The following is a 21,057-nucleotide window of genomic DNA, read 5'->3' on the forward strand; positions in this document are numbered from 1 at the left end:
AAAAACAGGACGTGCAGGCTCCATTTCTTTTCCATGCGCGGCACCGTCTGACGCTAGCGCTCTAGATCGGATGTCCTGACGCTAGCAAGTCTGTATTTTTTACCCAGCTCTGACAAAAATACATGAGTTAACAAAAAAAAATGTGTTTTTGTTGCTTAGATAGATTGATTTCTTCCAAATGGTGGTCACCAAGACCCAACCACCGCCAGCGCTACGCCACATCAGGGCAAATCATGGGAGGCTTCGCGTGGCTAGGGCTCGGGATGTCCAGAGATATCCATCCCCTGGGGCTGGCGGCCTGGCCTCATTGGGGCGCACGTCCCCCACCTGTCTGTCGTGCGCGCCACTACCCGACCTGGCCACCTCAGCTCCACCACTCCACCTCCAGCTCACTGACGCCATGGCCCCACCGGCCAGCCGCGAATCGCGCCAACGGCCGCTCCACCTCCCCGTCGTTTATTCGTAACGGCTCGTCGTCCCCGGGCCTCCCTTTTGTCTCCCGCCCCCTTTGCTATCCGTCGCTCCCGCGCGCGCGCAGCTGTCCGGCCCCGGCGCCGGATACGCGCGTGCCCGTTCTGTTCAGGCGGTTGCAACCGCGTGTCGCCGCAACCGCCATGCCTCCACCGCCACCTCCTCGCTCCTCGCTCCAGGACCAACGACGCATCTGCCGCTTCCTGTCGAGCCCGCTGGCCTCCTAGCTGACCTTCCTCCCCTGCATCCTGATCCTCCTGCGGCGGTTCTAACTTAGCGCGTCCGTTCCTCGCGCGTTCGATTTGGCGGGAACGCCCGCGGTGGCTGCCGTCCGTCGGCGATGGGCGGCCTCTGCTCCAAGGAGGGCGTCGTGGAGGCGCCGCCCGCCGCGCCCCACCCCGTGGTGCAGCTGCAGAAGGCGTCGAGCCAGTCCCTGAAGCAGCTCATCACGCTCACCGCCAAGGAGGACGCCGCCGCCGTCGTGCACGCCGTCATCTCCCGGACGGAGTCCAACGCCAAGGCCAACGGCATCGGCGCGCCCGCGCCGGCGAAAGAGGCCGTGGAGAAGACCGCGCCTCCCGTGGTGGTCATCACGTCGCTCAGCAAGTCCTACAGCACCGCGGGGGCGCCCACGCACCACCGGTGCGCCACGCTGGACATCGGCGGGAACAACAACAACAACGCGGCCGCGGACTGCGGCGGCGCGCAGGCGCAGGTGATCTCCAGCGTGCCGCAGGGATTCTCCGGCGAGCACGTCATCGCCGGATGGCCCTCGTGGCTGACGTCCGTCGCCGGAGAGATCGTCGAGGGGTGGCTGCCCCGGCGTGCCGACACGTTCGAGCGGCTGGACAAGATCGGGCAGGGCACGTACAGCAACGTGTACAAGGCGCGGGACCTGCAGAGCGGCAAGATCGTGGCGCTGAAGCGGGTGCGCTTCGTCAACATGGACCCGGAGAGCGTGCGGTTCATGGCGCGGGAGATCCACATCCTCCGGCGGCTAGACCACCCCAACGTGATCAAGCTGGAGGGCATCGTCACCTCGCGCCTCTCGCACAGCCTCTATCTCGTCTTCGAGTACATGGAGCACGACCTCGCCGGCCTCGCCTCGCTGTCGGGGCAGCGCTTCACGGAGCCGCAGGTCAAGTGCTTCATGCGCCAGATCCTCGAGGGCCTGCGCCACTGCCACGCGCGCGGCGTCCTGCACCGGGACATCAAGGGCTCCAACCTCCTCATCGGCGACAACGGCGTGCTCCGGATCGCCGACTTCGGGCTCGCCACCTTCTTCGACCCCGGCAAGACGCAGCCCATGACCAGCCGCGTTGTCACGCTCTGGTACCGCCCGCCGGAGCTCCTGCTCGGCGCCAACGAGTACGGCGTCGCCGTGGACCTGTGGAGCACCGGCTGCATCCTCGCCGAGCTGCTGGCCGGCAAGCCCATCATGCCCGGCCAGACCGAGGTTCGTCCGTCGTGCCCTTCTTTTGGTTTCGTTCGTTGTCAGCCTGCCTTAACCTGACCGACCGAAACGCATGTTGCCATCTGAATGATGAATGAACAAAAAACATGTCGTCCACATGCACAGATCGAGCAGCTGCACAAGATCTTCAAGCTCTGCGGCTCTCCGTCCGAGGACTACTGGGCCAAGGCGAAGCTACCGGACGTGACGCTCTTCAAGCCGCAGCGGCCGTACCGGCGCAAGATCGCCGAGACGTTCAAGGACTTTCCCCCCACGGCCCTGGCGCTCCTGGACACGCTGCTCGCCATCGAGCCGTCGGCACGGGGCACGGTGGCCTCTGCTCTGGACAGCGAGGTAATTAAGCAACTCTCGTCAGTTTTTCATTAGAACAACAAACACGCCATGGAAACTGTCAGCACTGAAACATTGCTGTATTGTATTGCATCTCTGTCATCGTCAGTTCTTCAAGACCAAGCCGCTGGCCTGTGATCCGGCGAGCCTGCCCAAGTACCCGCCCTGCAAGGAGTACGACGCCAAGCTCCGAGGCCAGGAGGCCAGCAGGTACGCGAACCTTAGAGCACCTGCAAGCTGATGGCAATGGCTACCGATATCTGCTTCCATTCCAGTGATTCCATTGTTCTTACACCCAGCACCCTGTTGCATTCCATGCGCATCTTTTGTAGGCAAAACGCAGCGGGCATCGGAGGCAAGGGCTCTGTATCCGTCAAACCGGGGAGAGACGAAGCCAAGGGCGCCGCGCCAGCTCAGGACGTCGCCATTGCCGACTACCAGGTACGTGATTGGTCGCCCATGCCATGCTCCTCATCAGTGACTGATTGCAGCTCAAACTATTCTTGTCTGAACTCTGCAACCGCTTCCCTCTCGTGTCTCGTTGCAGAGGAGGCAGGCGCGCGCCAACCAGAAGAGCACCAGCCACCACTACAGCTCCCTGGAAGACAGCGTGCCGGGCTTCCGCATCGAGCCACCGGCCGTGGCCGTGCGCGGGCCGGCGACGCTGCAGACCGGCGGCGGCTTCGGGTCGACGTGGTACAACCGGACCGACCAGAGGGCAGTCTCGCGCGCGTCCAGCTCCGTCAGGGCGTCGGCGTCGCACCTCACCTCGCAGCGGTCCTACGCGCAGTCCCGGGGCACCGACCTGCACCCGAGCTCGTCGGCTGCCACCAACGCCAACTCCAGGTACAACCGGCTGGACGTCGCGGAGCCGGCCAACGCCGTCGGCCGCCCCGGCTCCTCCCACCAGAAGGACCTCGGCATGCGGGACGCATCAGTCGTGAGTGCCAACCAGAGCCATATTCGATCTTGACAATCTTAATAACAGCTGACGCTACAGCTCAGGCAGTGCTAATCGCATTTGCAAACATTTTGTTTCCCCAGGGTTTCGGAGGGAGGAACAAGAGGATCCATTACTCGGGGCCGCTGATGCCGCTCGGCGGGAACATGGAGGACATGCTCAAGGAGCACGAGAAGCAGATCCAGCAGGCCGTGCGCAAGGCGCGAGTCGAGAAGGAGAAGACCAACAAGCACTATTACTGAACAATGAGAAAAAAATTGGCATCAAGTTGGCAGCCATGGCGAATTCCATGGTCCCAGCCAGACCAGAGCATTCGTTGCCTCTCCATGGAACGGAACAGAGGCGAGATCATTGGTGGAAGGTGAACACACGAATGCGCAGCGCTCGGGGCTGCTACGAACGAGTCGGGCTTTTCTTGATCCATGTGTATAATAGCAGTGGTAGAGAGGCATGAAAAGCCTGAAACTGACAGGGAGGAGACTGTAAAGACACCCCCCAAAGGAAATGTGTGCGCATCTGGTCGACTTGTTGCAATTAGAGACTTTAACAGCGTAGTTATTATTATTGCTCCAGGCTTACAAGGTTTGCAAAATTCAGAACAAACTCTATATGCGCCAAACGTGTAGCAGAATACCCCTAGTTGAGATGCAAGAGATGGTGAAACACTGCGCGTAGTCAGAGAACACAATGCGATGTCAGTGGCAGCCAAAGTACAGAACAGAACTCTATATATGTTCAGTGAGCACCCTGTTCGCTTGGCTTATAAGCCGTACTTTTTCAGCCAACGAACAATATTTTTCTCTCACAATAAATCAGTCAACAGTACTTTCAGTCATGGCTTATCAGCTGAGCGAACAGGGCATCCATCACAAAGTGCTTTCAAAATCTCAACAAAAGAAGAACCACTAATGTTTTACCAAAGTTTAGTAGCGGCACCTGAGGAGTGTAAGCTGTCCTGCCAGTTCAACAATTTCATTTCACTGAAATTCCACGTCAAGAGCAAGTTTTATATAGCACCGAATCCAAAATTTTCTTTCCTCCAGAAATCACACAGGAGGACTGATAAAAGGGTATTCGGTGTGTGCCCTTTTATCCACGTCAAAGCGCTGAATGTACGACAGGAGTGTAGAACGTGGATCTGTCGTACATGTTCAAAGGCACATTAGCTCAAACCGCATTGGCAAGTCTGGGGTTCTCGCCAGAAACCCTCAGACAGCGCTTTGTTGCCTTCTTCCCTGTTGTATCCTCAAAGCAACAATGAAAGTTCCAGTAACCCTCGGACAGCAATTTGATATGGATTGGGCTCCTGATACTCGTCGCTCCACCTCTGGACGCTGTTTTTTTTTTGAGGCGAAATACCGTGCAATTGCAAATGCTGTTACCAAGACGACTTGGCTACGTCAGCTACTTCAGGAGTTGCATATTCCTCTCTAGCGTGCCACTATTGTCTATTGCGACAATGTTAACGTAGTGTATCTCTCGACCAATCAGATGCAGCATCAGCGTACCAAACACGTCGAGATTGATATTCACTCTGTCCGCGAATGCATAGCGGCTAGGGCGATTCGGGTGCTTCATGTCCCCACCTCCTCATAGTATGCTGATATCTTCACCAAGGGACTACTATCTTTAGTCTTTAATGAGTTCAAGTCCAAGTCTGAACGTCTATATTTGTTCTTTGGAACAGTGGCGGAGCCATGATTTCACGGCTGGGCTTGGTATTCCAAGTAAAAAAATTTCCAATACATATATATGCGATAGTAATAAGGGGCAAAACCAGTACAAAATTGATCCTGGTGCACAGCTCAAGTAGTATATATAATTTTCTTAAAATATTTGCTAGGTAAAATATTTTTTTACCCCGGTAACAAGGCACCAGGCAAAGTGAACCTGGTGTCACCCCTGGTAATAATCAAAGTATAAGTTCTTTATCTACATTACAGGAAACATTTCTTTCAAAAAAAAAGAACACAATGCAACAAAAAAAATAGAAAATAAAACCTTCAATTCTTACTATGAAGAATCAAAAATGGATCTGGGGTCTTTTCTGTTCGCCGTGCTGTTGCTTCAAGCAGGAGATGAGAGAGGTGCCGGGGGGGAGGGCCAGACACCCGGACGCCTGGACGCCGGAGCCGAAGACCACTTACCGCCGCCGCCGCCAGAGGAGTGCCGGGAGCAAGGCACTGACGCGTTGGTTGTCGAGGCCCGACCGCCAGAGGGCCGATGGGCGAGGGACCGACTGGGCGAGGGCTGAAGGGCCGAGGGGAAGAGCCGACCTGCCGTGCCACCGCCTGCCTATTCAGCTGCCGCCCTTCCGATCATGTGAGCGACAGATAGGAACATGAGACATGGACTGGAATACGGTCGAGATGAGTTTTTGTCTTTTTCTGAGTTCGTGGGCTTCTGCTACTAGTTGTTCTACAGGGCTTATGGGCTACATATTTGCAACATTTAACAAGCTAACATGCTGTATCATTATACATGTATACTTATATTTGTGTTTGTCACAAAAACCATGGGTATTCCATGGAATACAGGGACATACCCGTGTCGCCGCCGATGCTTTGGAACCAAATCTTGAATTTGTTATGTGTTTTTTCTCCTCCTAGCAATTTTTGGCTGGTAAGAACAACAACGTTTTTGGGACTCATCCTTTGATTTAATTCACACGCACTAAAGAGGGGTAAAAAAAACTTAGAAACCGCTTTGTGAAGAGCACGCTTGAACTTTTCAGAATAGACTTTGAACGCCTAATGGGGTTATGACGGATATGAAAAAAATGGAAGTATATGAATGCCAAGATAACTTCTCAGGAAAACTAAAAAAGAATTAACTTCTCAGGAAAACTAAAAAAGAATTAGAAGGAAACTACAAAAGAACTGGTAGAAAAATAATCCAGAGGAACTAAAAGAAGAGCTGGTAGAAATATAATCTAGAGGTAGAAGGGGATATAGTTTGCGAGTCCAAGCGACCTTGCTGCCCCCTGTTTATAGATGTCAACGGGCCCGTTCCCCGAATCCCCGTGGGGAATTCACCCATTAGGGGACGGGGATGGTATGAATTCTACCTCCACGGGGGATTAAACGGGGCTGAAGTTGATCACGGGGGCGGGGATGGTATGCAGGCCCCCGTCCCCGCGGGGACCCGATTCCAAAGGCCCATATACTGGCAATGCCCAATACCTGTGATATATAAGCAATGTTCCAAAGGCCCATATACTGGCAATGCCCAATACCTGTGATATATAAACAATGTTGCAACCCTAATGCTATAGAACATATATGTGCTACTTAAATAAAGTTTAAAGTGCAAAGTTTGTAGATGACGATAAAATACCTGCGGCCCATGGGGATCTCCACGGGGACTAATTCTCCGCCTGTGATATATAAGCAATGTTGCAACCCTAATGCTATAGAACATATATGTGCTACTTAAATAAAGTTTGAAGTGCAAACTTTGTAGATGACGATGAAATACCTACGGCCCATGGGGATCTCCACGGGGACTAATTCCCCGCGTGGCACTTGACGGGGATGGGGATAGGGAATTTTCTTTCCCACGGGGACGGGGATGGGGAGGCACTCCCCGATGGAGAATTCCCCGTTGACATCTAGAGGCCCTGTTTCCGTGGAAGCCTAGCCCGGCGAAATCGGGCAGCTGGTTCTTCTGCGCTGACGACTGCGCGCACCTTTCTGATGTGTCCATGGGTAACTGGGTTGGGCTGGCTTTGACATGGGCTCAAAGCAAACTCCCCCTTCTAACAACCCTTTAGTGCGCACGCTGAGGCCTGGCCTCTTTGAAAGCTCTAGTTTGTTTTTGGTGAATTGATGAAACCCTAAGCGCTAACCTAGTTTATCAAGTGATCATGACATAGGTAGCACACTTCAAGTAGAGAAGCTAATGAAGATCATAGCATGACAATGGTGATGGCATGGCGATGATCAAGGGCTTAAACTTGAAATGAAGAAAGAGAAAAACAAAAAGCTCAAGGCAAAGGTATAAACCATAGGAGCTATTTTGTTTTGGTGATCAAGACACTTTGAGAGTGTGATCATATTTAGGTTTGATAGCCGTACTACTAAGAGGGGTGAAACTCGTATTAGAATGCGGTTATCAAAGTGCCACTAGATGCTCTAACTCATTGCATATGCATTTAGGATCTAGTGGAGTGCTAACACCCTTGAAAATGTTTGTGAAAATATGCTAACACATGTGCACAAGGTGTTTGCAGGGTTCGGCGCTTTCGGAAAAAATGAAATGTCTATTTTCTATTGCGCCGGATGCGAAATTCTTGGTGGTTGGCACATTTGAGCAAGGGTGAAGAAGTTAGAGTTGAAATAGAGTTGGTCGAAATGATGCTAGCGTCGGTCTACTGACCGGACGCTGGGTCACTCAGCGACCGGACGCTGAAAGGCTGCGTCCGGTCGAGCTGTTAGACGACATAGTGGGTAGGGTTGAGCACCGGACGCTGGTCTGCGTCCGGTCAAGGTGGACCGGACGTGTCCGGTCAAAAAAACATGCCTCGGGGAGCTTACTGGAAACGACCGGACGCTGAGGCTTCAGCGTCCGGTCAGTTTTGACCGGAGCATCCGGTCAGCTTCGTAGCCGTTGAAATCTGATGAACAGTGTTTGAAGCTGGTGACGCGTGGCATCCATCGGGCGACCGGACGCTGAGGGCCAGCGTCCAGTCGGTATGACCGGAGCGTCCGGTCAGAGCGTGTTTTGCCCAGTGAAGGGGTACAACAGCTCTATTTGATTGGGGCTCTATTTATAGCCCCATGGTCGGCTCAAGGGATAACTCTTGCACATTTTCATTGACATAGCAACCTTGTGAGCCTAGCCAAAGGACTCCCACTCATCTACATCATTGATTCATCATCATAGTGAGATTGGGAGTGATCCAAGTGCATTGCTTGAGTGATTGCATCTAGAGGCACTTAGTGATCGTGTTTCGCTGCGGATTTCGCTTGTTACTCTTGGTGGTTGCCGCCACCTAGATGGCTTGGAGCAGCGAGGATCGTCGAGCGGAGGTGGTGATTGTCTCCGGCTCCGATCGTGGTGATTGTGAGGGGTTCTTGACCTTTCTCCGGCGGAGCACCAAAAGGTACTCTAGTGGATTGCTCGTGGCTTGTGTGATCCTTATCTTGTGTTGGTTGTGCGGCACCCTATTGAGGGTTTGGCGTGTGAAGCCAATTAGCGCGTGAACCTCCAAGTGAGTGAATCGCCACAATGAGGACTAGCTTGCCGGCAAGCAAGTGAACCTCGGTAAAAAATCATTGTGTTCATCATTGATTCCGAGGTGATTGGTCATCATTGTTATTCATCTTCATGATTGATTGGTTCATTCATCTACATGGCGGTATAACCCTCTTGATCACTCTCTTTACTTTACCGTAAACTAGTTGACAAGCTCTTTAGTGTAGCTAGTTGTGAGAGCTTGCATGCTTGGTTGGTGTGGCTCTTTAGTTAGCCTTTGAGAGCACACTAACATAGGGTAGTGTCATTGCTCTTGTGTGAATTGACACTATCTAAACTAGAATTGTGGTAGGTGGCTGTCGATGTTTTACCACCGGCAACCCGCCACGGGGTACCCGGGACGGTGATTTGTTCGAAGGGGTATTGGCGTTTGTAGGAACTCGATGGTAAACGCAGGGAGACAACGATTTATACTGGTTCGGCACGTTGGAAAGTCACGACGCCCTACGTCCAGTCTGGTGTGGATAGTATATTGCGCCCTGCGCTATTTTTTGTGTTGTGAGGTATGTTGTGGTTTCTTATCTGCCGATTTAGGGACCCCTGCCCTCCTTTATATAGTCCAGGAGAGGCGGGAGTCCTAGTTGGTTACAAAGTAGAGATCCTAGTAGGATTACGTGTAACTAGTCCTAGTAGGATTACATGTAGAGAATCCTATTTGGACTAGGTTTTCTTCTCTCTTCTCCGTGGGGAACCTTATGGGTCCCGCATCGACAGTGGCTTGCATTTTGAGTAGGCTAGCGCAACACTCGCTTCGCCTCATAATTGTCTAACCATTTGGTTAAGTGTTGTTGTAGAAATTTTTATTAGGCTATTCACCCCCTCTAGCCATTAGGACCTTTCACTCTTTGAGCTAGTTGGCTCCATGTTCGCTAAGCAGTACGGTGCTAATGTGGGAGCAAAAGCAACTCTGCGCTCGGGTGTTTGTTGCTGGGCTGCTCCTCAGCGTGAGAAGTCCACCTTATGGTCCGGTTGGTGTCCTACGCGGTCCAAGGTGGCGTCACTCTCCCACAACACTTTTCCTCTCCCTCCTCCGCATCTCATGCCAGCCGTAGGAGCTCATGGCGACCAGGCCCGTCCAAGTCAGTCGATAGCGGCGTTCGCGTGGGATCCCTTCGTCGGAGCGCGCGAATGGCCTCACATCGGCGCCCGCGCGAGAGGGTGACCTCCTCAGTGTCTCTATGGCTTGGTGGCCAGCATGCCTATACCTGGCCATGCAGCCCGAGGCCTGGCAGCCCGACCTTTTGGCTCGACACGAGAACGGCCCGGCCTGTAGGCCACCGGGCTCAGGCTGGCCCGGCACGCAGTGCTAGGCCGTGCCTGGGCTGGCAGTTGAGCCCGTGGGCTGGCACGGCTCGGCACGGGGTTTTGGAGGAGGCCCGACAGCGGCCCGAGAGGGAGGTAGCCTAGCTCACCAATGGCTGCCCCCACGCCGCCCCCACGCCGCCACCCCAGACCCCACCTATAAAAGGCGGCCGATGCGGCGCCCTCCTCCCGGTCTCCCCTCAGTCCCGCACTCCCGCTCGTAACCTAACCCTAATCCCCAATTCCCCATTCACCCATTCGCATCCCACCACCACCAGCCGCTGCGCCGCTCTCAAACGCAGTGGCTAGTGATGCCTCGCTGTCTCCGATACCGACTTCGGTGACCATGATCTGCCTTCTGCCGACGTCCTCCCCTCCGTCCCTGCCTCTCCCTTCTCCCTCTCCCTATCTCCCCTCTAGATCTCGTTGATTATGTGAGTTGGTTGTCTCTGTTTGTCCCTCCTCCACCGTCTGCCATCGTTGTTGACTGAGTGTCGTCTTCTCTGGACTTTGGGTGCTCGTCGTCTTCTTTGGCACCGGGCTCTGGCTGCGCAGGTGAAACCCTAACCCTAACCCCTAACCATGTTCTAATTTCTTCTTTTTCTTTCAATGTATGCTTCTGATTTCTTCTTCTTCCATTGTTTCACAGGTCGGTAGCCGATGCATCGCCTTCTAGCTGTGGCTTAGAGCGAGCAAGGCGGCCACCCACACCGTCGAGGAATGGGGCTAGAGAGGCGGCCATGGCCGACGAGGATGGCCTCCTGCCGGTTGGCCTAGCCCCAGAGGGCGAGAACGACAACGACACTCGAGCTGACGCTACTGCGTTGTTCGGTATCGATCTTGGGGATGGCTTTGCTGCTCCGATCGATGTGGACGCGGACGGTGGCGAAGGGGTGACGGCGACTGCGAACTCCAACTGGCTCTGCTCCTTCGGTTGCTGATACAGGTAACACTAGTAAGCGCAAATCGCCTGTGTGGGCTGATTTTGAGGAGATCTATGAGGTTATTAATGGTTCTAGAATTTGCATCAAGGCTGTTTGTAAGATGTGCAAATCTACCTTGTCTGCTAGATCTGCTGCTGGCACTGGTCACTTAAAAAGGCACCAAAAATCATGTAGGATTAAAACTGATCAATGTGGTAGGGTTCAATCTAGGCTTTCATACAATCCTGATGGTTCTGTTTATAACTAGGATTATAAACCTGAAGTTGCTAGATCTGAATTATGTTGTTTGATTGCTAAGCTTGATCTGCCTTTAGGAATTGGTGAGACTGATGCTTGGGAAGAATACATTGTTAGAGCTCATAATCCTAGGTTTGTTAAGGTCTCTAGACAGACCACCACTAGCGATCTTGGCAAACTTTTTAATGAACGACGTAATATAATTAAGAGCTGTGTGTTGTCTGGTGCTTCTTCTGTTGGTCTGACATTAGACATTTGGTCTAGTAATGCAAAGGAAGACTATATCAGTGTTGTTGCTCATTATGTGACTGCTGATTGGGAGTTGCAGAAAAAGGTAATTAGTCTCCGCTTAATTGAGGTAAAACATACTGGTGAGAATATTGTAGAAAAAGTTGCTTGTGTGATTGAAGAATTTGGTTTGCTTGACAAGGTGTTCTCTGTTACTCTTGACAATGCTTCTTCCAATGCTAAGGCTATGGAAACATTGACACCTATGTTTGCTGGTTATCTGGGTTCTGAACCTGCACCTACACCTTCAAATCCTAATAAGGTTAAGTATCATCTTGTGCATCAACATTGTACTTGCCATATTATTAATCTGATAGTAAAATCTGGCTTAAAAAAGTTCAAACCTTACACTGAGGATTTCAGAACTGCTATTAACTTTTTGAATTCATCTAATCAAAGGATTGCTTTGTTCAAGAACTTTTGCATTGCTAAGGGTGTTAGACCTAGAAAGTTTGGTTTGGATATGGATGTTAGATGGAATGCTACATATCTTATGCTTAAACATCTGCTTCCATATAAGGATGTTTTTTCTATGTTCATTAATTCCAACTATACCTCAACGTTGTTAACTGCAAGTCACTGGTATATTGCTGATAAAATACTTGAATTCCTAGAAGTTTTTTATGACTCCACAATCACTCTTTCTGATGTTTACTATCCAACTAGTCCACTTATTCTGCACTATCTGTTAGATATTATAACTCATTTGCATGAAAGTTCAAAGGATCAGAATATGTTTTCTATTGTCTATCCTATGAAGCTTAAATACCTAAAATACTAGAAGGACATACCTCTGTTGTATTTATTTGTATTCATTCTTGATCCTAGAGGTAAAATGAGAGGTTTGTTTAATGTTCTTACTATAATGCAACAAAAAATTGGTTTTGACTACAGTTCTTATTATGGTATTGTGAAAACTAAAATTTTTAAGTTGTTTAACAAGTATGAAGAAAAGTTTGGTGCAGCTAGGTCTCAAAGGAGGGCTGCACATCCTGCAAGCATCACAAGTAAGAGGAAGCAGGCATGGGGAAGAATTTTTGGAGGCACTAGAGCATCTGGTGTTGTTGGACTTTCCCCCGCCTCTGCTCCCAATCCTTCTTTATCTACTTCTGCTGCTGCTTGTGAGCTATCTGCTTATCTGGATAGTGACAATGTCACTGCATATGAGGATGACTTTGATCTACTTCTCTAGTGGCGTGACCATAAGCTAACATATCCAGTGCTTTCTATCATGGCTAGAGACATTATGTCAGTTCCTATTTCAACAGTGTCTTCAGAATCTTGTTTTAGCTTAACAGGAAGAATACTTGAGGAGCGGCGCCGTCGACTATTGCCTGAACATGTGGAGATGCTTGCTTGCATAAAAGATTGGGAGCTGGGTGAAAGAAGACTACAGCATGATGTTGACAACCAAGAACTGGTAGACTCCTTCAAGCATCTCTATCTTAATAAAGATGCATCTACTTCTGGGGCTCCTTCTGCTAGCACATCTACATCTGCGACTTCTGCATCTGGTGGTTCTTGAGTTGAGAGTTGAGATTGAGACAGTGAGAGTGAGACTTAAGAGGTGAGCTGAGAGCCTGAGACTTGATTATGATCTGTATCTGTGATGTAACATGTAAACCTTTGAACATGTTTAAGACTTATAACTAGAGCTGTGCTGCACTCTTTTTCCCTTTCTGGGGTTTCTCACAAGGATGAGTTTTACCCAGAAAGGTTTTTAATGAGGCAGCATTGCACACAACTCAGTTATCCTTTTAATTTCCTCTTGTTCTCTGTGTGTATGATTTTGGTTTTGGTTTGAAGCTCTTCTGGAAAAAATACTTTAAATTTGAATACTTCTTGTTGAGATGAATTTTTTGATGTGTTTTGAACCCTACGGGCCTCGGGCTGGCACGACCTGGTGATTTGGCCATGCCTAGCAGGCCGGCACGGCACAGATTTAGACCCATAGGCCCGTGCTTGGGCTGATGGCAAGGCACGAGGCCCGCAGCGGCACGGCACGGGAGGCACGGCGTGCCATGCCAGCCCGACATCCTCCGGACCGTGCCGAGCCGGGGCGGCCCGATGGCCAAGTATAAGCGTGCCTGGTCGCCATCTTGTTGCCCTCTACTGCCTAGTGACTAGCCAGTGAGCGCGAAAACAACGCCTAGCCCAACCACAATCAGGTGACAAATCCACCCCTCCCGAGTCTTAATTTGAAGATTAGGGTTTCTGATTTGGGTGATGTCCGTGGATTCCGTGAACTGGGGTTTCTGAAATTTTTTGGGGGAAAGCTGATTTCTCAAACTAGGGTTTCAGGAATTTTGACAAAACTTAATTTGATCGTGATTTGCTAGTTCCCCTCCTTGTGTGTGCTGATCTGAAGCCCTAGCCCTTACTGCGCATGAGCAGACGAGCCGAACCTCGATAGGCTTGTATTGGGTTCAAACTAATTAATTAACCCAAATCAATGAGACAATATTGGCTCCGTTCACGTGCCCTTAAATCCGGCTTGATCCGCTTATTTTTTTCATCTGAAACAGTGTTTTTCTCTTACAAATTCATCCAGCATTCCTCCAAACTATTCAGATTGCTCCAGAATTCAGACAAGCGAACGTGGCCAATGAGCCTAATTTGACACAAATTTAAGCACAATTATATAGCATTAATTAAAACCATGTGTAGGTCCACGCCCAGACACAGAGCCGGCCGGTGTTTATTTATTATACTCTCTCGTCACGTGAATCCTGTCATCCTCTCTGCAGTAGACCATGTGCACGCCAGTACCGCGGTGCGTGCTGCTCCTGCGCCCAACTCCAAAACGAATACGGTGAACCCACGGAAAATGCTACGCTAGTCTATCTACTAGTAGAGTAGTAGTCCTCCGGTCACTTTGCACTTTCAGCCATCCTCCATTCCTGCAGCCCTGCCATCGTCACCCTGCAGGCTCTTTCTTGATTCAGGTCAGCAGCAACTTTTCCTGTCCTCTGTATTAGTCTCTCTTTTCCAATCGCTTTTAGTTAAAAGGATTTGACAATTGCAGTTAAACTAAGGAGAGCGAAATGCGGAGATTAATTATAGCTTCATACTGATTTTGTGCCATTAAGCTATGTGCGAGAAAAGTGGGGGAATGGTTTAAAGGGGATTCGATTTTTTTTGGTTCGAATACTTAATGTTTTGCTTTCTGCAAGTTTCTCAGATCACGAAATTCAGAAAAAATCTGATGCAGCTCGATCTGGTCCAGTAGCTTTCAGGTCTGGAAAATCTTGGATCTGGAGCCCAGACTTGTTCTTATGAACTCAGGTAACAATAGTACTTAAATCTGCAATGCACAACCTTCTTATGAACTCACCTGATGAGAGTACTTAAATCTGCAATGCGGCCGTTAGACTACACCACCAATGAGGGCGCCGGCGGGCGGCCGCACCGCAAGAACCAAGCCTTGTCTCGGCCCAAGGCGATGCCGTCCAAGTGGGACGACGCGCAGAAATGGCTCGTGGGCATGTCGAACGGCGGCCGCGAGGAAGGAACCCGCGGCGGCGGCGCCAGGGTGAAGCCCAGGAACTCGAACGCCGACGACCGGCGCCTCCTGGGCTCGTCCTCGCAGAACGGCCGTGTGTCCTGCAGCGGCGTGGACGGCGCGTTGGAGTACAGCATGGTGGTGTCCGCCGCGCCCTCGACGCCGCCGCCGCGGAACGGCGAGGGCGACGACGACGACGTGGAGGAAACCAAGAAGATCGACTGCATGGTGCAGCAGCAGCATGGGCGTGGCTCGCCGCCCAAGGCGGTGGTGATGCGGTCCGTGTGCCTGCGGGACATGGGGACAGAGATGACCCCCATCGCCAGCAAGGAGCCGTCCAGGACGGCCACGCCGCTGCGTGCCTCCACGCCCGTTGCGCGGAGCCCAATATCCTCGAGGTCGTCCACCCCGGCGAGGAGACACCAGGAAGGGCCCGTGGGCGTGACCACCGCCGTTGTAGGGACGAGTGAGCAGGTGGCGGCGGCAGGCATGGTTGGTTCTGTTGGCGAGGAGCGCCCCGTGGTTGGTCATGTGCCCAGCGTGAACTCGCTGGAGTCCCGCGCGGCAGCGTGGGATGAGGCTGAACGTGCCAAGTTCATGGCGAGGTGGGAATGAATTATTACGCTTTGTTTATAAGTTTTTTGTTTGTTTTGTATCAGTAGCTCTGACTTTATTGTTTTCTACACATCTATTGTTTTCTACACATCTGCCACTTACTTAAGTGCAATTCTTGCCTTGGCTTGTTTCAGGTATAAACGTGAAGAGGTAAAGATACAGGCCTGGGAGAACCATGAGAAGAGAAAAGCTGAGACGAAGATGAAGAAAATGCAGGTAAGCTTAAGATGCAATCGTTTACTCGTCTGGTTGATATGGGACTATTTGGTGCAATCTGTAATTGGTGGCGCCACCTTATTCATGGTCTTTAAGACTCTTTTAGCCGCTTACTTAGGCCGCGTTTAGATGCAAAAAAATTTGGGTTTGGGCTACTGTAGCACTTTCGTTTTTATTTGACAATTAGTGTCTAATTATGGACTAATTAGGTTTAAAAGTTTCGTCTCGCGATTTCTCACCCAACTGTGCAATTAGTTTTTTTTTTCATTTACGTTTAGTATTCCATGCATGTGCCGCAAGATTCGATGTGATGGTTACTGAACAAAAATTTTTGGAAACTAAACAGGCCCTTACATCTACTTTCCTGACATTTCGAACAAAAACTCTGTCTGCAGATGAAGGCCGATCAGATGAAATTACGGGCTCAAGAGAAGCTGTCCAACCGGCTTGCCACGACGCATCGGATGGCCGAGGAGAAGCGGGCGAGCGCTGAGGCGAAGCTCAATGAGCGTGCGGCGAGGACATCAGAGAAGGCCAACTACATCAGGAGGAAAGGGCACCTGCCGTCCTCCTTCAAGATTTCTTGCTTGTGCGGCTCGAGCTTTGAGTAAAGCCAGCATCAGTTGTAACACTCGGCCTCTCCGTAGCCGCGTCATTTGTTCCTCTCACTGTTAAAGAACATCGAGCAGACGGCCGGTCATAGCCCAACGTCTAATTCAATCCATTACCATACATTTTCAGGAAGGAAAAAAAAATCCGTTGCCATGGTGGTCCGAGCAATTGTGCAACAGTTTTAATTGACCTGATCAGAATTGTTGCTAGAAGTATTCCATTATTAGCAATCTGTGGGTTATGTTTAATTATATTAGATAATGTCCTGTGTATGCTAAAACATAACCAAAATAATATTATGAAGAAACACCACCTCTCTTCCAAGTTGAATCCGAGCCTGCAGGGCTCTGCAGGGCTACAAGCAACACAGGTGCGTTGAGCTGCTCTTAGGGCCTCTCCAATTGGCGTCATATCTAAGCCACTAAGCCAGTTCTATGCAAAAAGGGCTACTGGGTCCCAAACAAACATGTTCGGCCCGTCAAAATTCCTTGAGAACACAATGCGAGGCACTGAAATCTATCACAAAAGTTCTATTCAAAATCTCAAAAAAGAACCACTAATGTTTTACCAAAGTTCAGTAGCAGTACCTGAGGAGTGTAAGCTGTCCTGCCAGTTCAACAATTTCATTTCATTGAAATTCAAATTCTATGTCAAGAGCAAGTTAGATATAGCACCAAATTTAAATTTTCTTTTCTCAAGAAATCACACAGAAGGACTGATAAAAGGGTAATCAGTGTACCCAACAACGGGGTCAGGAGTGTAGAACGTGGATCTGTCGTACTTGTTCAAAGGTGCATTCAGCTCAAATCGCTTTGGCAAGTCTGGGTTCGCCAGAAACCATTTGCCGTATGCCACCAGGTCAGTGTAACCTTCAGACACAGCTCTGTTGCCTTCTTCCCTGTTGTATCCTCCACCAACAATGAAAGTGCCAGAAAACGCTTTCCTGAAATGCAGCAGCTTGTAGGGGATCTGCACCTTACCATCCACTTTGACCACCTCTGGCTCAACCATGCTGCAGTAGAGGATGCCGAGCTTGTTCATGGCGTGGATCATGTACAGGCCAAGTGCGTCTGGGTCTGAGTCCCAGCAATCCAGGTAGTTGGAATATGGTGAGAGACGGACACCAACCCTGTCTGCTCCGACCTCATCGATGGCAGCTTGGATTACCTCTAGCGCAAAGAGGCATCGGTTTTCCATGCTTCCACCGTACTTGTCAGCTCTGTCGTTGACACTGTCTTTCATGAACTGCTCGATGAGATAGCCAAATGCACAGTGGATTTCGACTCCGTCAAAGCCTAGGATCCATTGATGTAACCAAATCAGTAACGAATACGATGAATGATTTACTTGATTTGATCAAAACGGTAAATGCACAGTGGATTTGAACTCTGATAGATCCTCACAATCGGAAAGCCATGGGGTTAACTATGCAGATGAAAGGTAAGGAAAAGGTGGAAGTACCTGCTTCAATGCAGTTCCTAGCAGCAAGCCTAAAATCATTGACAATCTGGTGGATTTCATCTTCTCTAAGCCTCCTTGGGGCTGAGAATTCCTCCACAGTCCCATCATCCAGAACGTCAGGGGTTATCTGCTTGTCCGTACAAGAAATTGGTGCTTGTCCATTGGGTTGATAATCTGCAATGTATATTGTAAAATAGTTGTCAGGGGAACCTCACAACTACATGAAATGCATCATTCAAGCAGGTAGCAGTATGTGTGAATAATATGCACAAGATAAGCTTGAGACAAGAACATCGCAAATGTGTAGTGTCCATTCAATAATTTATGTGGCTTCAGAAAGAAGCTCAAGTTCTTACAGTTCAATAAGACGTGACCATCAACTGCATTGGGACTTTGACTCAGTAGTCATCAAAAATTACTTTTGAGACGCCTAACTAAATGAATCAGCATAATCCATATCAAGTATCCTAGATACAAAGTACTATAATATGATGATGCGCTCTGTATAAATTCACGGTGAGTGCAATAATTTCTGTGGGTCCATTACAAGCTTAAGTTGTTACAGTTCAACAAGACACGGTACTCATACTAAAAACATTGCTTCTGAACTCTGTAGCCAGGATAGTCAGATGGTTGACACAATGAATCAACATGATCTAGCAGCCTATCTTACAACTGCTCTGTAAACAACTATACAAGTTTTGGCCTAGATATCATATGACTACCATTCTGCCCTATTATAGAAACATATAAAAGATTAAATTTCTTAGAGAACAACTACTCCTATAGTCCTATATCGCATATGCATAATTCATTAGCAAACACATTAACTTGCAAGGTCATAGTAAATATCCAATACTCCTATTTGCATAATTCATTAGTAAACACAAATTAATTTGCAAGGTCATCGTAAATATCCAGAACTTGAGAAGCGGCAGTACCATAAGTAGAAGCCCTCCCTACGTGCCAAATCTGGCAGAAGAAAACTCCACCCTTCTGATGCACACCTTCGACGACCGGCTTCCAGGTTTCCACCTGGTCTTTGGTCCATATACCTGGAGTGCTGGGATACCCCTGGGCAGTCTCCGAGACCCCAGTGGACTCGCTGATCAGGAGGCCACCTTCCGAGGCCCTCTGGGAGTAGTAGAGGGCGACGTGCTCGCCAGGAAGGTTGCTGTAGCACCTTGACCTTGTGAGAGGTGCATGGACAACCCTGGCATAAAGATGAGCAGCAGATGTCTCATCAGGCCGATTGTAGACGCAGAATCTAACAGCATGTTCGTTTCGTCGTAAATGATCGTGGATTATTTATGGCTGACTAGTTTGGTGTGAGAGAAAAATACTGTTCCAACTTATAATCCACGATATTATACGAAAGCGAACAGGCTAATACCCCGACGTGAGGAGGTCCCTAGGCAGCAGTCATGCAGACTTTGGGGCAGGCAATTCATCGAGCACCTTGCGGGCGCTCGCCCTAGACGCTGGGACACGAATCGCCAGTTACGAATTCTCGTCTCGAAAACCAAGTGATCAGCCTAGATGATCCATGGGAGCAATGAACTCTTTTGCAAGCAATGACATGAACTGCCAGTGAAGGAATGAGGTGAAGCGATCCTATCGCCGCTACAAAACCGAACCAGGTGATACATGGGCGGTGGACATACCGACCTGTGGGAGAGGTGGAACCTCCCCATGGTGTAGGGCGTGAGGAGCGGGATTGCTTTTGCTTCCATGGACGATTGATGCACGCCTGCCTTGTTCCTTGGCTCTGTTGATGCCTGATTATTTGTGCGTCAGCCGTCAGGGGAGCAGAGCTAAAGCCAGCTGCTATGTCAGGTAAGTTTCCAGGAAACTGGCCCGCAGATCCTTATGGCGTCATGATTTGCATTCCCGTGCAAGCGCAAGCTTTTAGTCCTAATTAATGTATTTTTTTTAAACTCCTAATTAATGTATTTACACTGGACACTGGGCGCTGTTGCAGTGTTAACTAGTCAAACATCCGTTTTGCTCAGGCTTGACCAGCAGCTATCGGTGCCAAAAGCAGGACGTGCTGGGACCAGCAGCAACAGGCAATCATTCTCAAACTCATGAGGCTTTGCTACTTTGTGCAATAGAGTAACTGCTAACCGGACCTTAGTAATTCAAATCTTCGTTACACAAAACACAGATTACACCGAGGAGTTTAGAACAATCAAATTAAGCTTTTAGCCTTTTAGAAAAGTTCCAATCAAACATAGGGTAAATCAAATTAAGTTATCTTCTTTCAAACCAAGAACAAGAATTGACTTCTTAGTTCTCAAAACTGAACATTAATGCATACCCGATTTTCCCAATCATAATTAAAACGAAGGAAATAATTTAGTATTTCAAGCTCGCAATATATTGCTACTTCGCTGTTTTTTTTTAAAAAAAGCTCGCAATATAGTCATTCGAACTGTTGCTGGCTTGCTGCTATAACCAACTTGTACGGATCTACGATTGATTCATACTAGAGTATGACACATAGCGGCATGTTCGCTTGAACTTATCACCTAGAATCTATAGTATTTTTCTCTTACAACAAAACAGCTTCAGCCGGCTTTAATACTAGCCGAACATGCTGTAACATGAATCCCTTCAATTTATGACGAAACCACATTTCTGCCTCCTTGTTTATTTCATGTGATCCGAGAAGGGAAAAAGGAAACTCTTCCACGTATACTGCAAAATTTTTGACTTAGGCCTTGTTTAGTTCCCCCTAAAGTTTACTTCCTATCCCATCGAATGTTTGGACACATACATGGAGTATTAAATATAGACTAAAAAAATAACTAGCTGCACAGTTTGCGACTAATTTGCGAGACGAATCTTTTAAGCCTAATTAGTCCATGATTTGACAATGTGGTGCTACAATAACACATGTGCTAATGACGGATTAATTAAGCTTAATAAATTCGTCTCGCGGATTAATGACGGATTCTGTAATTTGTTTTTTTATTAGTATCCGAACACCCCATGCGACATCCTCATGTGACATCCGATGTGACACTCCAAAACTTTACACCCTGAATTTTAGGCCTTTTTTGGATGTTGTCGGATTCATCTTAATCCACATGTGTTGGGGTGGATTAAGGTAGAATTTAGTTTCAATCCACCTCAACACACATGGATTGATGTGAATCCAACTACATCCTTAACAGTTATGAGATGATAGAAGAAAAACAAGTACCATGGTTCAGCACATTCAGAACCACGTCAAACTTCTTGCATTTAGTACACAGGTAAGGCTGGACGAAAAACTCGAAGCTCGTTAACTCGCTTGGCTCGGTTCGGCTCGTTATGATAACGAGCCGAACCGAGCCAAGATTTTAGTTTGTTAGCTATAACGAGCCAACTCGAGCCAGCTCGC

At 49.2% G+C, this 21,057-nt stretch overlaps 3 protein-coding genes across 8 annotated transcripts; 2 read left to right on the forward strand and 1 right to left on the reverse strand.

Annotated features, from left to right (window-relative positions):
• Positions 1–511: 511 nt before the first annotated feature.
• LOC136532332 (probable serine/threonine-protein kinase At1g54610) lies at positions 512–3,785 on the forward strand. The gene is made up of 6 exons (XM_066524938.1): positions 512–1,927; positions 2,051–2,278; positions 2,385–2,485; positions 2,608–2,716; positions 2,823–3,215; positions 3,320–3,785. The coding sequence occupies exons 1-6, from the start codon at positions 812–814 to the stop codon at positions 3,476–3,478; spliced, it is 2,106 nt and encodes a 701-aa protein (XP_066381035.1). The 5' UTR covers positions 512–811; the 3' UTR covers positions 3,479–3,785.
• Positions 3,786–14,125: 10,340 nt separating this feature from the next.
• On the forward strand, positions 14,126–16,347 carry LOC136532335 (remorin 1.4-like). Of its 5 annotated transcripts, none has more exons than XM_066524942.1 (5): positions 14,126–14,208; positions 14,490–14,548; positions 14,635–15,370; positions 15,515–15,596; positions 15,992–16,347. In XM_066524942.1, the coding sequence occupies exons 2-5, from the start codon at positions 14,539–14,541 to the stop codon at positions 16,205–16,207; spliced, it is 1,044 nt and encodes a 347-aa protein (XP_066381039.1). In that variant the 5' UTR covers positions 14,126–14,208; positions 14,490–14,538; the 3' UTR covers positions 16,208–16,347. The 5 variants fall into 5 exon arrangements, with proteins under 5 accessions (XP_066381039.1, XP_066381042.1, XP_066381041.1 ...); XM_066524945.1 differs by having other exon boundaries at positions 14,157–14,234; XM_066524944.1 differs by having other exon boundaries at positions 14,161–14,208; positions 14,445–14,548.
• LOC136532334 (putative 12-oxophytodienoate reductase 8) lies at positions 16,208–19,765 on the reverse strand. 2 transcript variants are annotated; one of them, XR_010778214.1, is made up of 6 exons: positions 19,338–19,765; positions 18,611–18,882; positions 17,670–17,843; positions 16,796–17,503; positions 16,522–16,717; positions 16,208–16,264 (listed from the first exon to the last, which is right to left on the reverse strand). XR_010778214.1 is itself a non-coding variant. In XM_066524939.1 (4 exons), the coding sequence occupies exons 1-4, from the start codon at positions 19,400–19,402 to the stop codon at positions 16,911–16,913; spliced, it is 1,104 nt and encodes a 367-aa protein (XP_066381036.1). In that variant the 5' UTR covers positions 19,403–19,765; the 3' UTR covers positions 16,659–16,910. The 2 variants fall into 2 exon arrangements, 1 of the variants encoding a protein (XP_066381036.1); XM_066524939.1 differs by lacking the exon at positions 16,208–16,264 and having other exon boundaries at positions 16,659–17,503.
• Between the last annotated feature and the right edge of the window lie 1,292 nt (positions 19,766–21,057).

This window comes from Miscanthus floridulus, unplaced genomic scaffold (assembly GCF_019320115.1).
Source record: "Miscanthus floridulus cultivar M001 unplaced genomic scaffold, ASM1932011v1 fs_581_2_3, whole genome shotgun sequence".
Taxonomy (NCBI): Eukaryota; Viridiplantae; Streptophyta; class Magnoliopsida; order Poales; family Poaceae; genus Miscanthus; species Miscanthus floridulus.